Raw genomic sequence first — 23,938 nt, 5'->3', positions numbered from 1 at the left:
CTTTTTCCAGTGTCTAACTATCATTAATACTCATATGTGTGTTGAGTTTCATGACATTCTAAACATGTTATCTGCCTCAAAATCACCAGAAACGAATTTTCAACTTTGACACGTTGCCATGGCAACATAATTTTAGATATCAATCTTCCCTTCACAGTTTTACATCGGCCGTGTTTTGACATTATTCTGGTGAAGTTTGAAGCAAATCGAGTAAAAATAAGATGCTGAATTCAAAGCATTTTGAAAACGACACACTTCCTGCAGCCAGTTGGTGGCGCTATAACTTTCAGTCATAATAGTCACATCTATCCGATCGGCATCATACAAAGAACAAATCACTGAAGTTTGATCTACATCATACAATGTATGTGGACGTTATTAGGCATTTCCTGGGTCTCATTTTTCGCCATAACTTCATCGCCTCGCCACGGGCAAACCGTTCGACATATCAAAAATATCTTCGCAATTTAGCGTCCCCAATGTCCTGAGATCATGTTCACCGAGTTTGGTGGCAATCGTATGGAAATCCTCAGAGGAGTATATCAAATTCCAGAGCATGCGCTTTTTAAACAGCCCTGAATAGCCGACTTCCTGTTGGGCGGAGCCTAAGACATGCTGCGTGAAAGTTGTTCAGCTCAATGAGTTCTATATGTGTACCGAGTTTCATATGAATACGTGCAAGTATGTGTGAGCTATACATCAAGTTTTCTGACAATTTTCCAGGGGGCGCCGTAGAGCCCCTGTGCCACGCCCGGGTCCCAGCCTCAGCGGCGTCCTAATGGCCGCAGGTTCCAATGTGCGTGCCAATTTTCGAGAGTTTTCGGGCACGTTAAGGCCCCCAAAAGTGCCCGGATGATTGAAAAAAAAAAAAAAAAAAAAAAAAAAAAAAAAAAAAAAAAATAATAATCCTTAGAAGAACAATAGGGCCCTGCGCCTTACTGGCTTGGGCCCTAAAAAGCAATAGAACAGAAAACTAATCAAATAAAAGCATGTCTGAAAATGAATGTTTTAAAGACAGTTAAAGAATTAGCATCCCTCGGGAGACATTACATCTTACACTAGCATCTTCTATTGTTTTTCTATTCTATCTACTTGTTTTCTTTATATTTGTTAAACAAACTTACTATGTGTACTGTGTTAGATAACCGAAATTTGTCACAGCACTAACATATTATAAATATCTTTAATGCATCAATTTGCTTAAGATGGTAAATGAAACTAGATGCAGAAGAAGGGCATGATTTCTAAATTTTCTCAAATGTTTTACCCTTATGTACACGTATTTGCATTGCCTTGACCGTTTTCTGTAGATCCCACCTTCTCACATGCCACAATTGGTTAATAACTGCTTGCACGCATATTGATCAAACTATTTTCCGTCAATTATACCTTCAGCAAGTATGAAAACAATAGGAAAACAAATACTGGAAATTTTATGCAGTTTAGAAGTCCCTGTCAAGACATGTCCAGGGAAAAAAAATAATATTTTGTGTTATGAAAGATGTGACAATTATAACACAGATTCAATTGTGATTTCTCTGATCATTTCTGATCATGACTGTTTAGATCATACTTCATGACATAAATCAGATAATTAAGTGTTTTAGTTATTTATTTGGCTCCGGATAACAGGCGAGCATCGTGTGTGAATTCAGAGTGAGTAGGCCTACATTTCAGCAGTGCTGTAACACACAAATGGTGAGATCTAAATCATCTGCTCTAGTTCAACAGCATGTTTTATCTATGTTTGGACTACTAATACACAGTAATAGAACAGTCAATAAAACGCAGTGGCACATCTCTCTTAGAGAGAGTTACACTAGTATGTGGCCTGGGTCAAAGGTCATCCAGTCATATGACTAGATACCTATATCCTGAAAGCTTTACGTCATATCTTAGTACATTGGGACTAGAGTTTGTTATGAAGGAGAGCAACTTTATGGTCTAAACAGTCTTTAAAATTGATTTTAGTGCAAACAAGGGACCTAGAATTCAAGCCAAAAAGAAAGAAAAAAAAAAAAAAAAGTTGGGGCAATTTTTCTGTTGATAAGGGGAAGTGCTTTTAGGTCACTGGTGTGTGATAAATCTTATCTGTTAATATGCAGATACATTTTTTTTTATTAAATAATCTTAACAGTTATTATTCTTAAATAATAACAATATAAATGATGATAATTACCCTAAAAATAATGCTTACTTTGATTAGTAAGTGGGTCAGTTTGATCACAATTTAACAGAATTTAATTTTAAGCTGTTTTCATTCAGCTTCTATTTTTCATCCATTCTGTGCTCTAACCCTTTGCTCATTCTTTCTCATTTTCTCTCTCTCCCTCTTTCTCTTAGGGCAGAATGTCAGTGGATTTGTTCCTGCATTGCTCTCTTGTTCCTGCTGTGAGTACTGCCTGCATTTGTCCAGACAACTCTCTCCCCTCAAGACAAACATCCAACACTTTTTCTAGAACAGGAAGTGATGCTTCACTGTTAGAACTGACATGATTACATGATCTTTAGATTATATTTCTATACTTACTTTTCAAAGTTTTGAGTGTGTTTGTGTGTGTATTTCTTTGCAGGCCATTGGATTTCATTTGCAGTCTAAGTAACCGATGGTCTTATGGTTTTGCATTTGGTGCTATTGCTCCCAGTGTGATTCAGCTTTTCTCTGAGTCCTACACACTGTTTACTGTGCCTAACTGGGCTAATGGTAGTTGAAATATAACAATGCATATGCCATATGATAATAAGAAGAAATGTTTCTTGAGCATCAATCAACATATTAGAATAATTTCTGAGGGATCATGTGACACTGCTCATCACAGGAATAAATTACATTTTAAATTACATTAATATAGAAAACAGTTATTTTTAATATTAATTATATGCAATTAGCCTATATTTAATAATATTACTGCAGCATATGTATATGCAATATATGCTGTATAAATACATAGAAAAAATCAATTAGTAGTTTTATTATATGTACAGAAAGAGAGAAATGGTCTTTGTAAATATTATTGATATATATTGTGAATACAGTCTTGACTGTAAAAGAGTTACAACTGTATCTGTTATGTACTGTAGTTTTAATCAAGTTAAAGTCAAAGTCCATCTGCATGTGTGTCTCTTTCAGCCATTGTGTACCTGGTAGGAGCAATAGAAGTTGGTGTGGCCTACCTGCCATTCTTTGCTTGTCTTTCAACGCCACACCGATTACTAGGAGGGGTTTTAGGTCTTCTTTACACACTCATGTGGTACATGGAAACACTCAGCTTTCTGTTTATGGCCGTAGCTGTAAAAACATTTGTGGGTCGCCGAACTGACTGTTAATTTTTTGTATATTTTGTGGATTTCAGGCTCATTGTGAGACTGTATGACACGATAAGCTGTCCCTCTGGAAGGGTAGGTGAATATGATTAATAATGAACTTAAATGTATCAACTTATGCTATTATCATATTATTATGCTTATGTTTGCATGTTAGGTATCATTCTGTCCATGTACAAAGCATGCAATATTGTCTTTGAGTGAATATATTTATACAAGATACATACAAGAAGCACATTTTGCCGGTTGCAGATTTTAGGTCCTTATGAGAAATTGATCATCCTGTGGCCGTTCTTCCTGTGTCTGTTTTTCCTGCTGGGCCGTTTTGTGAAGGCAGTAAGAATCCACCTGCAGCTACAAACCGAAGAGGTCAGATGATAAGTCCTGTTGTAATTTGTTATTTTACAATAGGGTTATATTTGGTAACATTTGTTAATGCAATAGCTAATATTAAATACAAATGAACAATACTTTTACAGCATTTATTAATCTTCTTCATATGCAAGTACATTTAAGATTTCAAGTTGTGTAAATTAACATGGACATAATGGACAAACATGAATCTACATTGAACAATAGTATATTTCTAAATGAGCACAAGAGTAATGTTTCTCTGATATATAGAATGAGGAGGAGCTGAACTTCCATCAGTTCATAAATGTACAGACTCTACTGAAACGCCCTCCTGGATGGTACACACTTATCCAACTTTAACATGCATTTATTATTGTGTTCTCACCAATCAGTCAATACTCATTCTTCTATTGTCCTTCAGGCCAGAGGAAAAGAGTTGGTTTCGAAGGAAAGTGTATGACTGGGATCCTCACTTTAAATTCCCTAACAGGATGATTGGCACATGCATTATCTCTTTGATTGGCTTGTACACGGTCAGTCAGCACTCACTAATGTACACATTGTTTATTGAATTCTTAACTTAAAGCTAAACAATGCAAATGTGTTTGTCTGTTTGTAGTTGACACTAGCAGACTACAGCTTGAGTGACTACACCTTTGACAAGCTAGATGCTTTGATAGACTCACTTGCAGAGATTCAAGATTCAAGATTCAAGATTTTTATTCGTCACATACACAATTATACAGAGTATAACCAGCAGTGAAATGTAGGTCAGGTCCGCTCCAAGGACAGTGCAATTGTATAGAATACAAATATTAAGAAAAAGAAAAGTAGAAAAAAATAAAAAGAATAAAATAAAATAAAAGATATAAAAATATAAATATAAATGTGCAGGTCAGTATGTTGTTGACATAAATAGTAATATAACAGGAATATGCAAACGAATGTGCAAAAAACAGGGTATTTAAATAGCAGCAATATGAGGTAGAAAAAAATTATGAATAGCTTATTGATATAGTTATATTTACATGGAGTCAAGTGATGTTATGACACAGAGTTTAGGAGCCTGATGGCCTGGGGGAAGAAGCTCCTCCTAAGTCTCTCAGTTTTTGCCATCAGGCTACGGAAGCTCTTACCAGATGGAAGCAAAGTGAATAGACGGTTACCAGGGTGATTAGAGTCCTTGATGATTTTGACAGCTCTATTTTTGCAGCGTTTGAGGTAGATGTCCTGCAGAGAGGGGAGAGCAGACCCTGAGATGCGCTCAGCTAAGCGCACAACTCTCTGTAGTGCTTTGCAGTCCTGATTGGAGCTGTTTCCATACCACACTGAGATGCAAGTCAATACACTTTCTATGGTCCCTGAATAGAAAGTTTTCAGGATTGCTGGTGAGACCCTGAATTTCCTCAGCTGTCGCAGATGGTACAGTCTTTGCCTGGCTTTCTTAACCTGTGTTTGGATGTTTGTAGTCCAAGTCAGTTTCTCGGAGATGTTTACACCGAGGAAGCTACTCACCCTCTCCACAGGGGTCCCACTGATCATAAGAGGAGTGTAGGGCTGCTGCTGTCTCTTCCTAAAGTCCATGATCAGCTCTTTAGTTTTGCTCACATTCAGAGAGAGACAGTTGTCCTGGCACCATGATGTGAGTCTCTCTACCTCATCCAAGTATGCGGTCTCATCAGGCCCAGAACCACAGTATCATCAGCGAATTTGATAATAGATGTGGAGCTGTGAGAGGACACGGAGTCATGCGTGTAGAGAGAGTAGAGCAGGGGACTCAGGACACAGCCCTGTGGGGCTCCTAAGTTCAGGGTGATGAGTTTGAGGTGAACTGGCCAACTTTCACCACTTGAGGTCTGACGGTGAGGAAGTCTTGAATCCAGTCACAGAGTGAGGAGTTTAGGCCGAGGTCTGTGAGTTTAGAAGCCAGCTTGATGGGGACTATAGTGTTGAAAGCTGAGCTATATAAGTCAATGAATATCAGCCTTACATAATTCCCATTGTTGCTGTCCGTGTGTGTGAGGGACGAGTGGAGGACGTGAGAGATGGCATCGTCCGTAGATCTGTTTGGGCGATAGGCAAACTGAAGAGGGTCCAAAGATTGCATCGTCCTGTAATGAAACAAACAATCTGTTCACGTCACTCATTCCCAGGATGAACGAGTTCAGCTTTGTTGCAAGAAGTAAGATATAAGATCCACCTCTTTTTCTTCTTGTCTTTTTGCTTCTGTCTTTGCACATATTTTACACTATCGTTCAAAGTTTGTTCAAAAATAGCGTTTCAGAAAGGATGTGTTAAATTAATCAAAAGTGACAGTAAAGATTTTTGCACTGATACAAAAGATTTCTATTTCAAATTTTAAATTACTGAATTATAATATTATTTCACAATATCATTTTTGATCAAATAAATGCAGGTAAACCAAAGAGGCTCTTTCAAAACATTAAAAAATCTTACAGACCAAAATATGAAATGTAGTTAGTAATAGATAGATGTATAGACAGACAGACAGATACATCTGATGTACAGCAAATTATTTACAGAATATTTTCTTTTTCTCAGGGTCTTGGTTGGCGACAACTATTTTTTTTTACTTTTTTACTTACACTTTTCACATGCTAGTATGTTACAGGTATGTTTATATAAGCATTCTTTATGCACAAAATTCTACAATTAAGCACTTTCAGTAATTACCCAAAGGCAGTATCATCAAATCATTGAAAACTTTACCAAACAATGAACTGAATTTATGACTGCAGGAAACACTTAAGGGGACAGAAAACTTTCCTTCCAGAGGAGTTCCATAAACCAAGCCCCGCTGTTAGCGTGGTAAGTAAAGATTTTTTGTAAAGGGTTTCCTCTACGACTGAGGACAACAATTAAAAAAGCATTTACGGAAAGTTGTTAATCAAAATGCCAAATGCTTTTCTTTCTCAGGCTGCTATAACAAGATATTCAGGCTGGCAGATTGTCTTCACCATGTGGGGAATATAAATTTCTCTCAAAAAGTTGATTGATTGTCTCGTGACCTCATATGTGAGACGAGCTGAGTTTACCTTCTTTTCAGAGAGGTCAATACTTTCACGGGCATCTGTCCTTGACATGTTTTGCTTACTTTTGTAGTATCGTAGCCAGAGTAAGTCAAATGAAACAATTTGATTATGAAGTGACATCAAATGTTTGTTGTATTGATTAAACTGATTTTGTTTTGTTTCTGCAGGGTTTCTGATAGTTAATTTTGTGCAGTTTCTGTTTGCCTTGCTGTTTGTGTATGGAGTCGTTCTACCAATCCAGAAGAGACACTTTCTCAGCTGGCTTTCTGTAGGCATCATTCTGTGAGTTCAACTAAAGACATCTCATAACCAAAGTCATTTTTCATAGGCATAATCATCAGGCCATATTTTTGAACTTGCATGACAACATTATATAGCTAACATCATGTTAATTTATTAGGATATGCAATGTTTGAATAGCATTAAACTGTGTTTTATTTGATTGCAGGCTGACAATACTCTTAGTGATAGCCTTGGTGGTAGTGCAGATTATTCTGGTCCAAGTGTTTTTCCTGCAGGACAAACTCTCACCTGACGACAAAGAAAAGCCCCTTGCACTCAACAACAGGTAGGACAGCTACAAATCACCTTTTAAAATGAAAATCAAATAGATGAAGCTGTAAATATGCGTTGACCTTAAACAGTCATGATGAGGTCTTGCTATATGGTTTATGAGTTGTTGTGATTGGTAAAGCATAATATGCTGTTAAATATTTTGGGTAGGTCAGATTTCTTAATGTTTTGAAAGAAGTCTTTTGTAATGTCACCATGGTTGCAAACAGCAATAACGTGAAATTTAATTTAAATTGAAAATAACTTTTTAAGACATCCTTTTTTTCTAATGGCAAAGCTGAATTCCAGAAGAAAACAGCTGCGCTACTTACTATTTTTGTGGAAACTGTATTTTTGTGTGTTTTTTTTTCTTCGGGATATTGTTGCATAGAAGTAACAGCATTTATTTGAAATAGATATTTTTGTAATGTTATAAATGTTTTGACTATTACCTTTGACTATTTTAATGTGCCCCTGCTGAATACAAGTATTGCTTTCTTTCCAAAAAAAATGACATAAAATAAACTTTACCCTTTAGCGCCGTCGTGTCCTGTGGGCCAAGGCTAATTTAAAAAGGGCTGTTTCAAAGTGTTCTATGGTCAGATGAGTCCAAATTTAACATTCTTGTTGGAAATCACGGACGTTGTGTCCTCTGGGCTAAAGAGGAGGGAGACCTTCCAACATGTCATCAGCGTTCAGTTCAAAAGCCAGCATCTCTAATGGTATGGAGTACATAAGTGTATACGGTATGGGCAGCTTGTATGTTTTGGAAGGCACTGTGGATGCTGAAAGGTATATAAAGGTTTTAGAGCAACATATGCTCCCTCCAGACGACGTCTATTTCAGGGTAGGCCTTTTGTATTTCAGCAGGACAATGCAAAACCACATACTGCAGCTATTACAACAGCATGGCTTCATAGTAGAAGAGTCCGGGTGCTGAATTGGCCTGCCTGCAGTCCAGATCTTTCACCTATAGAGAAGATTTGGTGCATCATTAAATGAAAAAAATACGTCAAAGATGACCACGAACTCTTCAGCAGCTGGAAACCTATATCAGGCAAGAATGGGACCAAATTTCAAAACCAAAACTCCAGAAACTCATAACCTCGATGTCCAGATGTCTTCAAACTGTTTTGAAAAGAAGAGGAAATGTTATACCACGGTAAACATGCCCCCATCCCAACTATTTTGAGACCTGTAGCAGGCATCAAATTTGAAATGAGCTAATTTTGTGCAGAAAATTAAAAAATTTCTCAGTTTAAACATTTATGTTATCTATGTTCTATTGTGAATAAAATAATGGCTCATATGATTTGAAAGTCTTTTAGTTTTAATTTTATTCAAATTTAAAAACGGCCCAACATTCGGATTGTATATTTGGGTGATTAAATATTTTTGCATTTACAAGACAAGTAAATTTATTTAATATTTTTGTACAACGGTTATAATTTACTTTCTTTTGGGCAGGGTATAGTATATGGATTGGGATGATATTTGCTAATCATTATCATAGCAACCCAGTTATGGTGTCCTTCTGCCATCTGCTGCTTGGTAGAACACTGGAGAAACGAGGACCTGCAGTGTCCTCCTATGCAACTATTAGCAATAACACAGGTAAGAATGACTCCAGATTCATGAGAGCACAAATTCCTTTAAACAGACATCCCATGAAATGACTGTGCCTTTCTGCTGTTTGACGGGATGTTCAGTAGGGGGCAGAGTACGAGTATGCTGGCTCCTGCTGTACACACTGCTGAGGAACCCTGCACTCATCCTCCTGAGAAAAAAACCGAACCAGAACGACAACCAAGACCCACTCCTCTTAGCCAGAGCCATCACCTCACAGGCTCAACAAGCAGCTGAACTGGTCAACAACTAAACTGCAGAATCAGAACCAACACAGTCAGACATCTGAAACCGGTTCCTTAGTGTGAAGTGTGAACACAGACTCTATGATTCAAAATTAGAGTTTTGTGTCTGTGACTGTTGCACTACTGACGAAATTATCTTTTACGGGATATAGACTTGTCTTTCCTTTTTGATACAAAGGGCAAGAATGAGAATCTACCTTCCTATAATACATAACTGCACTCATCAAAGCCATTATATGAGGTCTCGAAGACTGGACTGAGAAAATGCTACATTCGAGGTCAATTTGAATGATTACGTGTTTGTTAGTCAAATAGTGTTTTGTAATAAAGAATGTGAAAGCTTTGTTTGGGTAAATTAATTTGATGGTTTATGTCAAAAAAGTGATACTACCATAGTGTTTTATTTACCAAAGTTTTCTAAGGCCATGAATATTGTATTGCTATGTTTAGAATTACTTTTTTATTTTTTTAAGTAAATAGATAAATAGATGTCTGTGTGAATTTATTTTTATATGTTGGTCTGATATACAACGTCTTTGTATTTTAAAGTAAAAAAAAAATGCTCTCCAAAAAAATAATTTCTTACATCCCTTCCCAAAATACTGTGATAAACAAGATAGCATATGTTTATCATAATGACGTTGTATTAGTATGCCTAATCTGCACATTGTAGGTGACTGCAACATGTCTCAACCGATTCCTTTTTTAAAGTTTTTAAATTTAGTAAGTAGACACTGGTGCAAGACCCTGAATTCTCGTAGCAGTTTTATTTATCACTTTTTGCCTTCAGCACCTTAACAGAGGAAGATTATCCATTTTAAAAGGTGTTCACAATATTAAATGCTGAAGAACAATTTTCTACTCTTTATCCTAAAGTATGGCTGACTGGCCCTTTATTCAAGCCTATTCAAGGACTTTGGAATTTATTTATTTGCTAAGTATATAACATAGAATAGTAGGCTAAATCACGTACACGTATTCATCTTAGATCATTTTTATTTTCTTTTACGTCTGTCTGACATTTGACCTCAGTCCTTTTTCCGATGACGTCTGACGTGCACGCGCACGCGATATTACGGCTAAATTAGTGTGAAGACAAAATAAGACATTCAGGTGAGTTTTGTTATTGAGGCTTCGATTAATAATGTTTTGGAGATATTTTTATGATTTAGGAATGATGAATGTCTTTACAAGCAAAAAGAACCAGAATAATTAAGTTAAATCAGTTATGTCGTTTGTTTAGATAGTTAATTGAGTTAATGTTACTGTCTGATGAAAATTAGCCTTCCCGCCTGTCTTCTTTCTGATATTTGAGTTAATTAATGCTCATGTTTTCCATAAGTGTATGGTTAATATTTTGACTGATACCAAGATTAGTCCAGTTTACAATGTAAAATATTGTGGGCTGCATTTTAGAGACGATGTAGGATTGAGAAAAGTGAAGGATAACACTGTAAACATGATGAGAAATCTTTCCAATAGTAACGTGATCATTTGTTTTACCCTGACCTGGACCACAAAATCATTTTTTTTAATTTAAAAAAAAAATTGATTTATACTTCGTCTGAACAAAATCAAAGCTGAATAAATAAGCTTTCCATCGATGTATGTATGGGCTGTTAGGATATCATATTTGGCTGAGATTTTGAAAATAAGTGCACAAAAAACTCTTCTTAGAAAAAACTCTTCTTTTTTCTTCAAAAAAAAACAGTTCTTAGCAATGTATATTACTAATCAAAAATTTAAGTTTTGTTATTTACAAAATATCTTCATGGAACATGATCTTTACATCCCTAATATCCTAATGATTATTACCCATATGACCCTGTATTATTGGCCATTGCTACAAATACACCCGTGGTACTTATTACCCCAGGGTCACATGTGTATTTATGCTATTTTCATACATTAAAAAAGGAGAAAAAGTGAAAACACACAATAACAACAAATCGATTTAATATGTGCAACCATTATTTAAGATTAATGAGAAAAAGGCTATTTTTAATAAGTGAAAGTGAAGTGTGGCCAAGTATTTGTGCTCTGCATTTAACCCATCCAAGTGCACACACACAGCAGTGAACACACACACAGCAGTGAACACACACACACCCGGAGCAGTGAGACTCAAACCTGTGACCTTCATGCTACAAGTCCGACTCTCTATCCATTTGGCCACGACTTCCCATCAGGAAGTTTTACTATGGTTACTATATTTGACCTGAACATAATGTGATGTTTCATTTATGAAATGTGAGTATTGGGATTAACTCTGGACTTTGTTGGGTACATTATGGGCACTTTGTTGTTATATAAGCTCTAAGCGTTAAGTAATAACCACATTCATAACTAACTATAAACCAAAGCAGTTTTGGGTAGCTTATACTCTGAATCTGAATGTGTCTGCGATGCCCAAAATGCTGTATAGTTTGTCTGCGATGCCCAAAATGCTGTATAGTTTGGGGTGGTGATGGCGCAGTGGATAAGACACATGCCTTTGGTGTGAGAGACCCGGGTTCGAATCCACTGTGAGACACCAATGTGTCCCTGAGCAAGACACTTAACCCCTAGTTGCTCCAGAGGCATGCGACCTCTGACATATATAGCAATTGTAAGTCGCTTTGGATAAAAGCGTCAGCTAAATGAATAAATGTAAATGTAAGTTCAGTAATGCTGAGCTGTCTGTTCTGTGTTGGACGTGGTTATGTGTCTTCATTGGATTGACTTTGTGTTTGAGTGCAGGATGAGTGACGTGGAGTTGGTGAAGAAGATGCTGCGAGCTGTTCTTCAGAGCAGTAAGCACGGTGTGGCCATGACCCGTCTGCAGGGAGATTACCGAGCTCTGACAGGAGAGGTGATCCCTTACCGGCAGTTTGGACACGGCAGTCTAGAGAGTTTTCTGCGCAGCATTCCCGGTGTGGTGCGGCTCGAACGCTCCAGTGCTGGAGAGGTGCTGTTTTCAGTTTTCACCTTCATATATTTTGGTAGATAATATAAGATAGTATTCTATGTATTTGTAGCATAATATGTATACATGCTCACTACTGGTCAAAAGGTATATGTACTGGTTTATTTGATTTAAAATATGATACAAACGTTAATATTGTGAAATATTATTACAGTCTAAAATAACTGTGTTCTGTTTTAATATATTTAAAATGGGATTTATTCCTGTTGTGGCAAAGCTGAATTTTCATCAGTCATTACTCCAGTCTTCCGTGTCACATGATCCTTCATAAATCATTCTAATATGCTGATTTGCCTGCTGAAGAATCATTTCTTATTATTGTTAACGTTGAAAATTGTTTTTGCCGCTTAATATTTTTGTGGAAACTGGGAAGCACCACTTTTAAATCTTTGGGGTTACTTTTTAAAAATATATTCAAGAATACTTGTTGATTAATGTTGTTTTTTTTAACTTTCTATTCATTAAAGAATCCTGAAAAAAAGTGTGTCGTGGTTTCCACAAAAATATTAAGCAGTAACTGATTGATAATTGATCAAATTGATGATAAAAAGAACCATTATTAATAAGAGCGTGCCAGCAATCATTTCTAATAATTGAACACTAAATCAGCACGTTAGAATTATTTCTGAGGAATCATGCAACACTGATGTAATGGCTGCTGAAAAAAATAAAATAGAAAACAGTTCTTTTAAATTGTAATATTTCACAGTATTTCTGTTATTACTGCATTTTTCATCAAATAAATGCAGCCTTGGCTTTCAAACATGTTTTTGTAAATATTTCAAACTTCTTACCCGTAGTGTGTATATGTGTTTGGATTAATAAAGCCACGGTGAACTGATTTCAGATTTTGTGAATTTGTGTGGTTGTAATAGAAATGTCAGAAAATAGAAAAGTAAACTTACTAAAAACGATTTTTAAGACCTGAAATCAGTCAATTTATTGATTACTCTATTTACCATCATGCCAGCACCAAGCAATAATATGATGGACTTTATTTGTATGTTTGTAGGTAATGTGTTTTGCTGGTGTGTGTGAGGAGACGGCACACATCGCACAGCTGGTTGCCCGGCAGAAGAATGTAAAGAAGTCTGGCTGCTCTAAATTACTGAACTTTCAAATGAGAGCGAAGTCTTCATCTCTGTTTTCACCTAACGGTAACGTGCACAAACAAAAATCCAGAGAGAAAGATATACTGTTTGACTGATATCACATCATTTTCATAGTTAGATAAGGAGAAAATCATCTGCTAAATGAATAGATGTAAATGTAACTTATATTATTCTGCAATTAGTAAATTAATAGTGTAGATTTTAAAATGAACTTGAGCTTAAATTGTGTGAGGTGCAAACCTGTTTTTAGATATTCTTGCTAGTGACAAAAAATTTAAATGGTTTTCTTTAGTTGTCTTTTTGAAGTTTCTTCAACATCACCTTTAATAACCACATTAATCTAAATGCCTCCATAGTGGGATTAACTCTTTTACAACCTAGTTTGTTTGCCCACATCCCAATAGGGACCTAATGAAAGGTTTTATTGCTGTACTTTTGCCCACCAAGCTTGTCTGTATATCTGTGCTGAGTATATCTGTGCCAGTCAGTCACAATTACACGCTATTGCTATGAACTGTTTAGCATCCTGCACTCTGTTATGCAGCCCTTCGAGGTATGTGCTTGTTTATTGATATGGTTTAACTGTTTTGGTCTTCGCAGTCAAACCTCGCTTGTCTCTGCGGCAACCGGGCCACATGACTCATCCTGCTCGAAGCGCTGCATCCAAGTCTAGTTTTTACCCTAACCAGCGGCAGATTTACAGAACTGACCTCCCCTCCTCCCGAGTTCCTACTCGGCAGCTGAACAGGAAGTCACCAGGGTGAGTGACGTGAGACAACACTTTCTCAATACATTCATCCCAACATTTACACAGTATGTGATTTCAGGTTAGAGGGGAAAACATTTGCACCCAGCAAGGTCAATACGGAGATAAAGACTCAGCCTTGTAAGACCAGTGGGACACCAGGTAAATCTCTGTTTTGTTCTTTTAAAAATCTTTGTTTTTCAGATTGTCCTCGTGACAATTGCAAAGTTGGATGAGACACATTTTATTATTTAAACAGAAGCCTGAAAAATAAACTTATTACTAAACCGAATGCTTAAACTAGGCTTCTTTTTCTACCTTGATAATGATGATAAAGGAATGAGTCCTAAAAGCTGGAAAGTCATGCATCTGTGGTTTAGTTTGCATATACCCTAACTTCTGGCGATTATATTTATGTCACAGAGCTTATTTTTTGCAATAATCCAGAAGCCAAAGGTACTACCCTGTTGGCTTTTTTGTCGAAGGAACCAGGGTGATGCTAACTTTTGTGTTGGCCTTTAAAAAAAAAAATCATCACTGCAGCAATCTGTTTTCTTTCAGGATGTAGCCTAACATTTTGTTATCTCTGTTTTTGATATTCAGTCAACTTGAGTTTGATGTTTGATTGTGTGTTGTTTCTTCAGCTCAGCAAAAGCTTGTAAACAGTGCTGATGTTGAGGTGGTTCAGGGTCGAATTAAACAGCTTTTGCAGAAGTACTGCAGTGGAGTCTGGCTGTCAAAAATCCCTCAGCTCTATAAGAATATGTTCCAGGAAGAGCTCCATATGTACAAAGAAGTGGAGACATGGACGCACATCTGCACTGTGAGAGAAATAAAATACACAAACACATGCTGACTACTAAAATTAATCAATCTATCTGCTCAAATTTAAATAAGATCTTGATCAGTGTTATTATCATTAATTAAAACTATTAACTTTTTTGTTAATATAAAATTAAATTAGAATAAATATAAATATTATATGGAAAAACTTAGAAAGAGAGAGAAATGTTGCTTTGTCAAATAATTGAAAGTCAAAGTTGAGCACTAAAATTACTAACTGGAAATGAATGAAAACTCAAGCTGAGCTAAAAATAAAACTGAAATTAAAATAAATTTCAACTAAATACATACTGCATATTAATAAAACATAAAAATGTGAACCTGGACCACAAAACCAGTCATAATAAAAATGTAAATTTATACATTGCCTGAAAGCTGAATAAATAAGCTTTCCATTGATGTATGGTTTGTTAGGACAATAGGATAATATTTGGCAGAGATATAATGTGAAAATCTGGAATCTGAGGGTGCAAAAAAAATTAAAATCAAAATATTGAGAAAATCGCCTTTAAAGCTGTCCAAATTAAGTTCTTAGCCATGCATATTACTAATCAAAATATAAAGTTTTAATATATTTACGGTAGGAAATTTACAAAATATCTTCATGGAATGTGATCTTTACTTAATGATTTTTGGCATAAAAGAAAAATCGATAATTTTGACCCATACAATGTATTTTTGGCCATTTTTACAAGTATACCTGTGCTACTTAAGACTGGTTTTGTGGTCCATGGTCCAAATGACAAAATCACACAAAACGATTAAATATTAAATAAAAATAAAAATAATGAAATTATTTTATGTATAGTATTTAATAGTATTTGTTATTTGAGTAATATTTGAAATGTTTTTCATACACTCATGCTGACTCAATAATATGTAATGTCTTTATGGTGGGCTGCGGTCACTATAAACCATCATTTTATGGAAAAAAACCATACAGGATGAATAAATTATTACAATTGACACTTTTGGGTGAACTATTCCTTTGTTACAAAGTTCTTGACTGTTATATGGTACGTGACGCTTTACGTTTTCTTTTTCAATTATCTCCTTAGGTTGAAAAGCCAGGCAGCAATAAAATAGTTGACTGTCTGGTGTATCCTGTCGTGGAACCTGCCCCAAAACAAAGCACTGTGCCTGCTGTAGCTCCATGCAAGCAGTCTCCTAACGCAAAACAGTCAACACCTGCCCAGCAAACTACCCGCATCCTCAGAACTCTTTCCATTAACATTCCTCCTTCAGCTCAGAAATCCCAGCCACCTTTGAGCCCAACATCGCCCAATTCCACCAAGCTGGATTTCAATCTCCCTGAAACACCCAAAGCTCACCCTCACTCACCCATCACCCCTCCCTCCACTCCACCTTCTCACCAGCCTCTGACTCCAGAGATCAAGCAGAAGCTGCGGCAGCTGCTCAATAAATACAACCAGGGCCTGTGGGCTCATGCACTTCCACAACTTTTCCAGGAGGCCTTTGGGTACTTTTGAGCTCTGTCACTTTTGACCAATTTAATGCATCCTTATTGAGTACTAGCTGTCAATTTGTACTATAATGTATGAGAGAGTACCACAGTGCTTATTTTTCCCAGTGAAAGTGTTTTTTTTCCTGTCTTGTCTCTCAGGTGCGTGTTTCCACAGTATGTGCTGGAGGATCTGTCTCTGTTTGCGAATACATGTATGGTTGAGTACCCCATGCCAGACAATCGAAAGAGAGCCATACTGTATGCACTACCATGCCAGGTGCAGACACAGCCTCGTCCTCACCCACCACTGCTGGTTTTGCCCTACACTGGCAACACATGTGTACCTCCTCTGATCATCCCAACAACAGAGTTCTTTTCCGTTTTGGTGATGGATGTCAGCAGCACAGACAATATTGTTCTCAGGTAGAGCTCACAAAACCAATATTTTACTAGATTCAAGATTCCTCTCTAGTTCTGTATCATTTGGATCATTTAAGCTTGTGGATTCATGATGGTGTCTTATTTTTCAGGTTTGTTGGGGAAGGCTACTCTAAAGCTCTGGAGGTGTTGGAGGAGGCCATGCTACAATTCTATAATACAGTTGGAGCTGGACTATGTCTTCTCTCCCCAAAAATTGGACAACTGGTGGCAGTTGCTATAGAGGAAGATGCAGTACTGAGAGCTCAGGTCCACCTGGTCACAGAGGACACTGTGAAGGTATCAGAGTCTGTGTATAAGACAAAGTCAGTTTGCATTAGATGTAATTCAAACTTTTCCCTTTTCGTAGGTGTACTGTGTGGATCACGGGTTCTTTGAGGTGGTCAGCAGGAAGAAGATACTACAACTGAGGGATCAGTTCCTGACTCTTCCCTTCCAGGCAACCACATGCCAACTTGCAGGTAATACTCATCAGAGGCTTTTGTGTATATGTGAGTATGGAAGCTGTAAAGTATGGAGATGTAAACTCAGAATTATGAGGAGTCTGAATTGTGAGAGAGAAAGTCGCGATCACCTTTTTTATGTTTTTATTTTGTGGTGAAGTAAGCTTCCATATGTGTGAGAGTAATATGTGATGTAATTTTGTGTTCACTTTCACGGTCTTGAATGTTAGGTTTGGAGCTGTTCAGTACAGATGGAGTAGTTCTGAAGAGACTGGAGTCATTAGCTGTTGGCCGAACACTAGTGGTTGAGATTTTGGAGCGAGAGGACACACCAATTATTGTGCTGTATGACACTTCTGAGAACGAGGATGTGAATGTGAATGCTGTATGCTTGAAAGCCCTGCATGATAAGTCGATGGAGAATCCTCTACAGGTCTATCAGAATTACAAAAAATCACTTGAATATTAAATTCCTGCACATTTTCAGAAAATCATTTCTATAATTACAAAGTGAATAAATAATAATGCCCCTATCCTCCATTTATTCAGGTGAACAGCGTGTACACAAACGTGTGCGTGACAAATGTGTGCTCTGATGGCAGTATTTGCTGTCAGTTGCCTTCTCGAGGTAAGGCCAAACTCAAAGACATCATGGACAAGATTGAAGCACACTTCATCTCTCAGGTAAAATAGTTCAATTCGGTTTTTTAGGCTTCTGTTAGGAGGTGTAAATGATTGCTAGAGCATTAAATTTATCTTATGTGTTTCTAAGTTAACATGGGAGCTGTTGGTGTCCAAACCGTTCTGCGGGAAAGTGTGTCTAGCTAAATACAAAGGCAAATGGGCGAGAGCAGAGGTGAGAAGACTGCCTACTCTTTCCCTTCATCCACACATTTAAACTGGCATTTGTTCAGTGACAATTGGGGCTGCACAATATATTGAAACAATGCTGAATATGAAATTAGAGTGAAGCATGGCACTGTATTAATTTACACGTGCTCCTCTTGATATGATGTTCAGAGGCTCGTTTCACAGTTCTGGTTCTCAGTTCTGGAGTTGGTCGCTTATGTGCATTTTAAAACTCATTTTAAAACAAACAAATGAGAAGCTTTAAGGGTTTCATGTGGTTTTCCACCAAAATAAGCTTAACCGTTTAACTTGAAAATGAAGAATGTTAATGTAAGAAGTTAATATTAGTATTATAATTTTGCAGATGTATTTCACAGTGTGATTATGTGATATGTATTTTTTGTTTATTAATCATAATAACTGTCATAATTATCGCAAAGAATGGTCAAAAACAGTGGAAATGTGGCCTCTGATAAATGGAAATATTTTTTTAAGGTTTGAATTGGTTCCTGTAAGAATGTACCCACGTATGAACACCCATATTTTTCAAGTTAATTCCACATAGTTCAGCCCTAAAAAGATGGTCTTCTGATTAAAATTCATTGTTCAGCCATGTTTTTCATTGTTCAGACTAGTGCTGTCAAACAATTAATCGCATCCAAAATAAAAAAATTTGTTTACTTAATTATGAATGTGTACTGCGTGTAGTTGTGTATATACAGTTGTGGTCAGAATTATTGGAACCCTTGGTAAATATGATCAAAGAAGACTGTGAAAATTAACCTGCTTTGTTAATCCTTTTGATCTTTTATTTAAAAAATCACAAAAAGCTAACCTTTCATTGGATAATAAGAATTTAAAATGGGGGGAAATATCATTATGAAATAAATGTTTTTCTCAAACACACGTTGGACACAATTATTGGCACCTTTTTATTCAATACTTTTTGAAACCTCCATTTGTCAGTTTAACATCTCTAAATCTTCTCCTATAATGCCTGATGAGGTTAGAGAACACCTGACAAGAGATCAGAGACCATTTCTTCATCCAGAATCACTCCAGATCCTTCAGATTCCCAGCTCCATGTTGGTGCTTCTTCTCTTCAGTTCACCTCACTCATTTTCTCAGGGTTCAGGTCAGAGGACTGGAATGGTCATAACAGAAGCTTGGTTTTGTGCTCAGTGACCCATTTTTGTGTTGTTTTTGAGGTTTGTGTTTGGATTATTGTACGGTTGGAAGATCCAAACATGGCCCATTATAAGATTTCTAATAGAATCAGTCACTTATTGATTTTTTATCTGTTGGTATTTGATAGAATCCATGATGCCATGTGTCTGAACAAGATGTCCAGGACCTCCAGCAGAAATATAGGCCCACAACATCACAAATACAGCAGTATATTTCATTGTACACATGGGGTACTTTTTATCCCTGTGTTCACCAAACCCATCTTGAGTGTTTGCTGCTAAAAAGCTCATTTTTTAGTTTCATCTGACCATAGAAGCCAGTCCCATTTGAAGTGCCAGTCCTGTCTGATAACTGAATATGCTGGAGTTTGTTTTTGGATGAGCTAGGAGAATTTTTCTTGAAATCCTCCCAAACAACATGTGGTGATGTAGGGCCTGTTTGACAATTTTTTTTTAAAGGTTTTCTGACCCCGAGACTCAACTATTTTCTGCAATTCTCCAGCTGTGATCCTTGAAGAGTCTTTAGCCACTCAAACTCTCCTTCTCACCGTGCATTAGGACGATATAGACACACGTCCTCTTCCAGTCAGTTTCATTACATTTTCTGTTGATTGGAAATTCTTAATTATTGCCCTGATGGTGGAAATGGGGATTTTCACTGCTCTAGCTCTTTTCTTAAAGCCACTTCACTAATTTGTGAAGCTCAATTATCTTTTGCTGCACATCAGAAATATATTCTTTGTTTTTTATCATTGTGATGGATGATTAAGGGAATTTGGGCTTTGTTTTCCCTCCTATTTATATTTCTGTGAAACAGGAAGCCATGGCTGGATAATTTCATGTTCATAATCACCCTAGAGTGCTCAAAATTGTGAATATGAATGGGAGTATACTTCAGAGATATTTTACTCTTAAGAATTTCTAGGGGTGCCAATAATTGTGTCCAACGTGTGTTTGAGAAAAACATTTATTTCATAATGATATTTCCCCCCATTTTAAATTCTTATTATCCAATGAAAGGTTAGCTTTTTGTGAATTTTTTAAATAAAAGATCAAAAGGATTAACAAAGCAGGTTAATTTTCACAGTCTTCTTTGATCATATTTACCAAGGGTTCCAATAATTCTGACCACAACTGTATAAATACACAAACATACAGTATATATTTTGAAAATATTTTCATGTATATACATTTATACGTTTATATTCTTATATTTTATATTATATAAATATATTTAATATAAACAACATTTTTCTTAAAGAAACACATGCATGTGTTTGTATTTATATACATAGTGTACACACGTATATTATGTAAACAAACTTTTATTTTTGATGCGATTAATCGCTTGACGGCACTAGTTCAGACATTTTTTACCATATTTTTATTTGACGAAAATTTACCTCTGTCATTCTAGACATATAAAGCGATTCATATTTTCATTGCTTCCATGAATGTGTGTTGCATCTGTGTATAGATCATTAACCTTCATGGCAGTCAAGTGTTGGACATCCTGTTTTTGGATCTGGGACTTCCTGCTTCTCTGGAGGTTAGTGAACTCAGAGAGATCCCGCCAATCTACCTCAAAGAGCTCATCACCATACCACCCCAGGTACATGCATAGTTGTCTCTGTCATTTTCTTGCATATTTGTTTCCATTCATCCTCCTCGCTTGCCACGAGTGTGCAGATCATTGTTTCAGTTGTATCATGAATCAAGCAGTGAGTTTTTTTTCCCCTTGTGTTTGACTAATAAAATAACTCTTTGTTTGCATGTAGTGAGTGTTTTTGGACCATGCTTATTTTGTAGCATTGCATTATTCTGTTTTATGAATGAAAGGAAATGTTTCTGGATCTGTAGGCTATAAAGTGTATTCTGGAGGAACTGAATGTAGATGGGAGTGTTTGGCCTCCTGAAGCTGTTCTGTGGTTGAGAGAGACAGTCATCAACAAAATCCCCAGTTGCATGAAGGTCTTGCATATTCAGTTATTGTTAACCGAAAAATATTTTTTCATTTTTGATTTTCTTGCTCTAAATTTTCCATTTGTTGGCATGTTTGTTGTTTAGATAGTGAAGCTTGATGAGACCAGGACTGTGCATATCTACCTCTTCGCTGGTAATGGAGCCCAGGACCTTCAGAGCAGTGTTAACCATCAGCTTGCCTCCTGCCCATTCTGGAAGCGGGATATCCACTTCAGCAAGATCACAAGGGTTTCCGAACCTAATCTGCCCGAGGCAGGGGACAGCCCCAATACAGCTCCTGCACAGTCTAATGCCCTCACACTGCCCCCTCAGCTGGACTTACCAGTGGTCGGTCAAAACATGGATGTGTTTGTGTCGGTTGCATGCCACCCCGGGCACTTTGTGCTACAGCCATGGCAGGATCTGTACAAGCTGGTGGTGCTGATGGGAGAAATGATTCTGTTCTACAATAAACAGGAAGTAACCCAAATCAACATCCAGAAGAATAATGTCTACGCTGCCAAAATCGACAACAAGTGAGATATGAATGGCATTTGAGGACTATGCTTCCTCACCCTTCTGTGGAATAAATAATTTTGCCTTTTTTCCCCCTTCATTCTCCCTTTGTCTTATCACCTCTCTTTATTTATAGTTGGCATCGTGTTTTGGTCAAGGGCGTCTTAGCCAATGGCTTGGTCTCTGTGTACGAGTTGGATTATGGGAAGTATGAGTTGATCAACTATTCCCAGCTCCAGCCACTCATTGATGAGTTCAGACAGCTGCCGTTCCAGGGAATTTCTGCTCAGCTGTCTGGTAAGAGAGAAGCTGGAGCCAAATGGAGTTGAAACAAATTATTTAATCTTGATCATTTGTCATCCTTTTACTAATATTTGATAATTCATTTTATTTATAGGTGCCTCTCATGGCACTCAAGGTCACCTTACAAGTAATCCTAAAAACCGTACATCCAAGAATCCATACAAACAAGAAACGATAAAATAAATTAAAACATTTATAAACGTTGATCCACATTTATGCAGTCAAAAGTAAGTCTTTTTAAATAAATGCGTTTTAAGACTAGATTTAAAATTGTGAAAACTATTGCTATTGTGAATGTCCTGGGAAAGAGTGTTCCACAAATTAGGGGCAGCATAGCTAAAGGTCCTCGACCCCATACTGCTCAGATTAATACGTGGTTGAATCAGAAAAATATGAAGAGGATCTCAGGGTGCATGCAGGAGTGTAAATTTGAAGATGATCAGAAAGATAAGAAGGAGCAAGATTATTGAGAGCTTTGTAATTAAGAAGCAAAATTTCGAAATTGATACGATATTTGACCAGGAGCCAGTGCAGATGGCAAAGAACTGGGGAAATATGCAAGAACTGTAAATATGCTTGATATACATCTTTGCTCTGAAAGGGTTATATGTCTTTTAGAATAGCCATATATTTCAGCAAAATGCCGATTGTTGGCAAGTATATTAAAAATGTTTAAAGGAATTACAGTAAAAACTGTAATTCCTTTAAACATTTTATATATATATATATTTATTTTTTTTTAACCAAAAGAACACATGGAATAATATTTAACTTTATATATACACCAGTAGAACACATTAAAAATAACAAATGGTAATATTACACTGCAGTTTTTTTTCTTACTAATACTTACTAATGCCACACAGGGTCTTCCGTGAATAGTTTTCAGTGATTGCGCAAACAAATTGTAGAATGAGTTTGTTTTTATCTGAAACTAATCATGACCGTAGTTTGCTTGCATAGTCTTCAGTATGTTTAACAACAAAATAAAAATGTCAAATAAAAAATTCACGATACTGATTCAGTTTTTATGTTGTCAACAAAGTATCAAATATATTGTAAATATTTATCACCCAGCCCTTTTGCAAAATTCCTCGAAACGGATCAGTATATGTAGATGCTTCTGATTTGCATGTGAAATGTTTGTTTTCAGGTGTCAAGCAAGGGGTCTGGGCGGAGGAAGCTTCTATGGTGTTCCGGAACCATGTTGAAAAGAAGCCGCTGGTGGCTCAGATCGAGTCGGTTGAGGAGGGGGAATGGCCCTGGGAGCGCAAAATCTCTGTCTACCTAGTGGACACCACACTGGAGGACAATGACGTTTGGATCCACAACATTATGGTGGAGTTTTTAGATGAGATCAACAGAGCAGCTTGAGACTGTCACAACTTCCCTTTCCTAGAACCATGCTGAAACTTTGAGCTTTAAAGAAATCTAGAATTCAAGAGCATTGACTCTAGATGTGTTTGGTGGGTCATTTTATTCATGCATGGTCAAGAATTGTTTCAGTTTTCGTTCTGAGTGCCATGGAAAAGGGATTTCTTTACCTGTTTTTGCTGTTATGATAAATAATACTGCTAATAATATGCCATTCCCAAAATTAACTCGTTAATACCTGTGCAACCTTCCTTTCTGTGTCTTTACAATAGGGCCATTTGTCTAAGTAATTAGATTTTTATGTGTGTATTGTGTGAGACACCACTGCTTGTAGTGTTTATACTCTTATTGATGTTTGCACTGGTTTGTTTGCAGTCTTATTGTGTGTTTTCTAATCAGAAAATGGCCTAATTGTAAAAGAACATTTGTGTTCAGATGCTCAGGTTTGTTTTATTTCCAAGTTAACATTTTAGTTCAGAGAATTAAAAAGACAACAAGATACACTTGGGTGACTGTCATTTGTCTTTGCAACTTGATATGGGGAAAAAAATGTAGCCTTGAGTTTTGTGACCCATGCAATCC

At 36.7% G+C, this 23,938-nt stretch overlaps 2 protein-coding genes across 2 annotated transcripts; both read left to right on the top strand.

Annotated features, from left to right (window-relative positions):
• Positions 1-2,349: 2,349 nt before the first annotated feature.
• LOC306874327 (stimulated by retinoic acid gene 6 protein-like) lies at positions 2,350-9,162 on the top strand (the record flags this gene model as incomplete). Its single annotated transcript, XM_079424296.1, has 16 exons — positions 2,350-2,480; positions 2,574-2,704; positions 3,131-3,251; positions 3,354-3,399; positions 3,577-3,693; positions 3,949-4,016; positions 4,100-4,211; positions 4,298-4,372; positions 5,779-5,860; positions 6,241-6,310; positions 6,438-6,507; positions 6,616-6,664; positions 6,899-7,013; positions 7,180-7,299; positions 8,797-8,897; positions 8,993-9,162. The coding sequence occupies 16 exons, from the start codon at positions 2,350-2,352 to the stop codon at positions 9,160-9,162; spliced, it is 1,578 nt and encodes a 525-aa protein (XP_079280422.1).
• Positions 9,163-10,206: 1,044 nt separating this feature from the next.
• LOC306874244 (tudor domain-containing protein 7A-like) lies at positions 10,207-23,859 on the top strand. Its single transcript, XM_079424146.1, has 18 exons — positions 10,207-10,267; positions 11,894-12,101; positions 13,132-13,276; positions 13,832-13,991; positions 14,059-14,138; positions 14,621-14,799; positions 15,878-16,299; positions 16,444-16,707; positions 16,815-17,001; positions 17,072-17,183; positions 17,396-17,598; positions 17,715-17,849; positions 17,938-18,021; positions 20,679-20,813; positions 21,062-21,172; positions 21,269-21,699; positions 21,816-21,976; positions 23,136-23,859. The coding sequence occupies exons 2-18, from the start codon at positions 11,895-11,897 to the stop codon at positions 23,354-23,356; spliced, it is 3,237 nt and encodes a 1,078-aa protein (XP_079280272.1). The 5' UTR covers positions 10,207-10,267; position 11,894; the 3' UTR covers positions 23,357-23,859.
• Positions 23,860-23,938: the final 79 nt, after the last annotated feature.

This window comes from Barbus barbus (genome assembly GCF_936440315.1).
Source record: "Barbus barbus genome assembly, chromosome: 8".
NCBI lineage: Eukaryota > Metazoa > Chordata > Actinopteri > Cypriniformes > Cyprinidae > Barbus > Barbus barbus.
The sequence above is the reverse complement of the archived record's forward strand: the minus strand, read 5'-3'. Positions and strand labels throughout refer to the sequence as shown.

Excerpts from the sequence above, each read along its gene's own strand:
- LOC306874244 (XM_079424146.1), top strand. The coding sequence starts at position 11,895 with ATGAGTGACGTGGAGTTGGTGAAGAAGATGCTGCGAGCTGTTCTTCAG. Across the intron at positions 17,599-17,714 it reads CGATGGAGAATCCTCTACAG|GTGAACAGCGTGTACACAAA; the intron begins GTCTATCAGAAT and ends CCATTTATTCAG. Across the intron at positions 21,173-21,268 it reads AAATCCCCAGTTGCATGAAG|ATAGTGAAGCTTGATGAGAC; the intron begins GTCTTGCATATT and ends TTTGTTGTTTAG.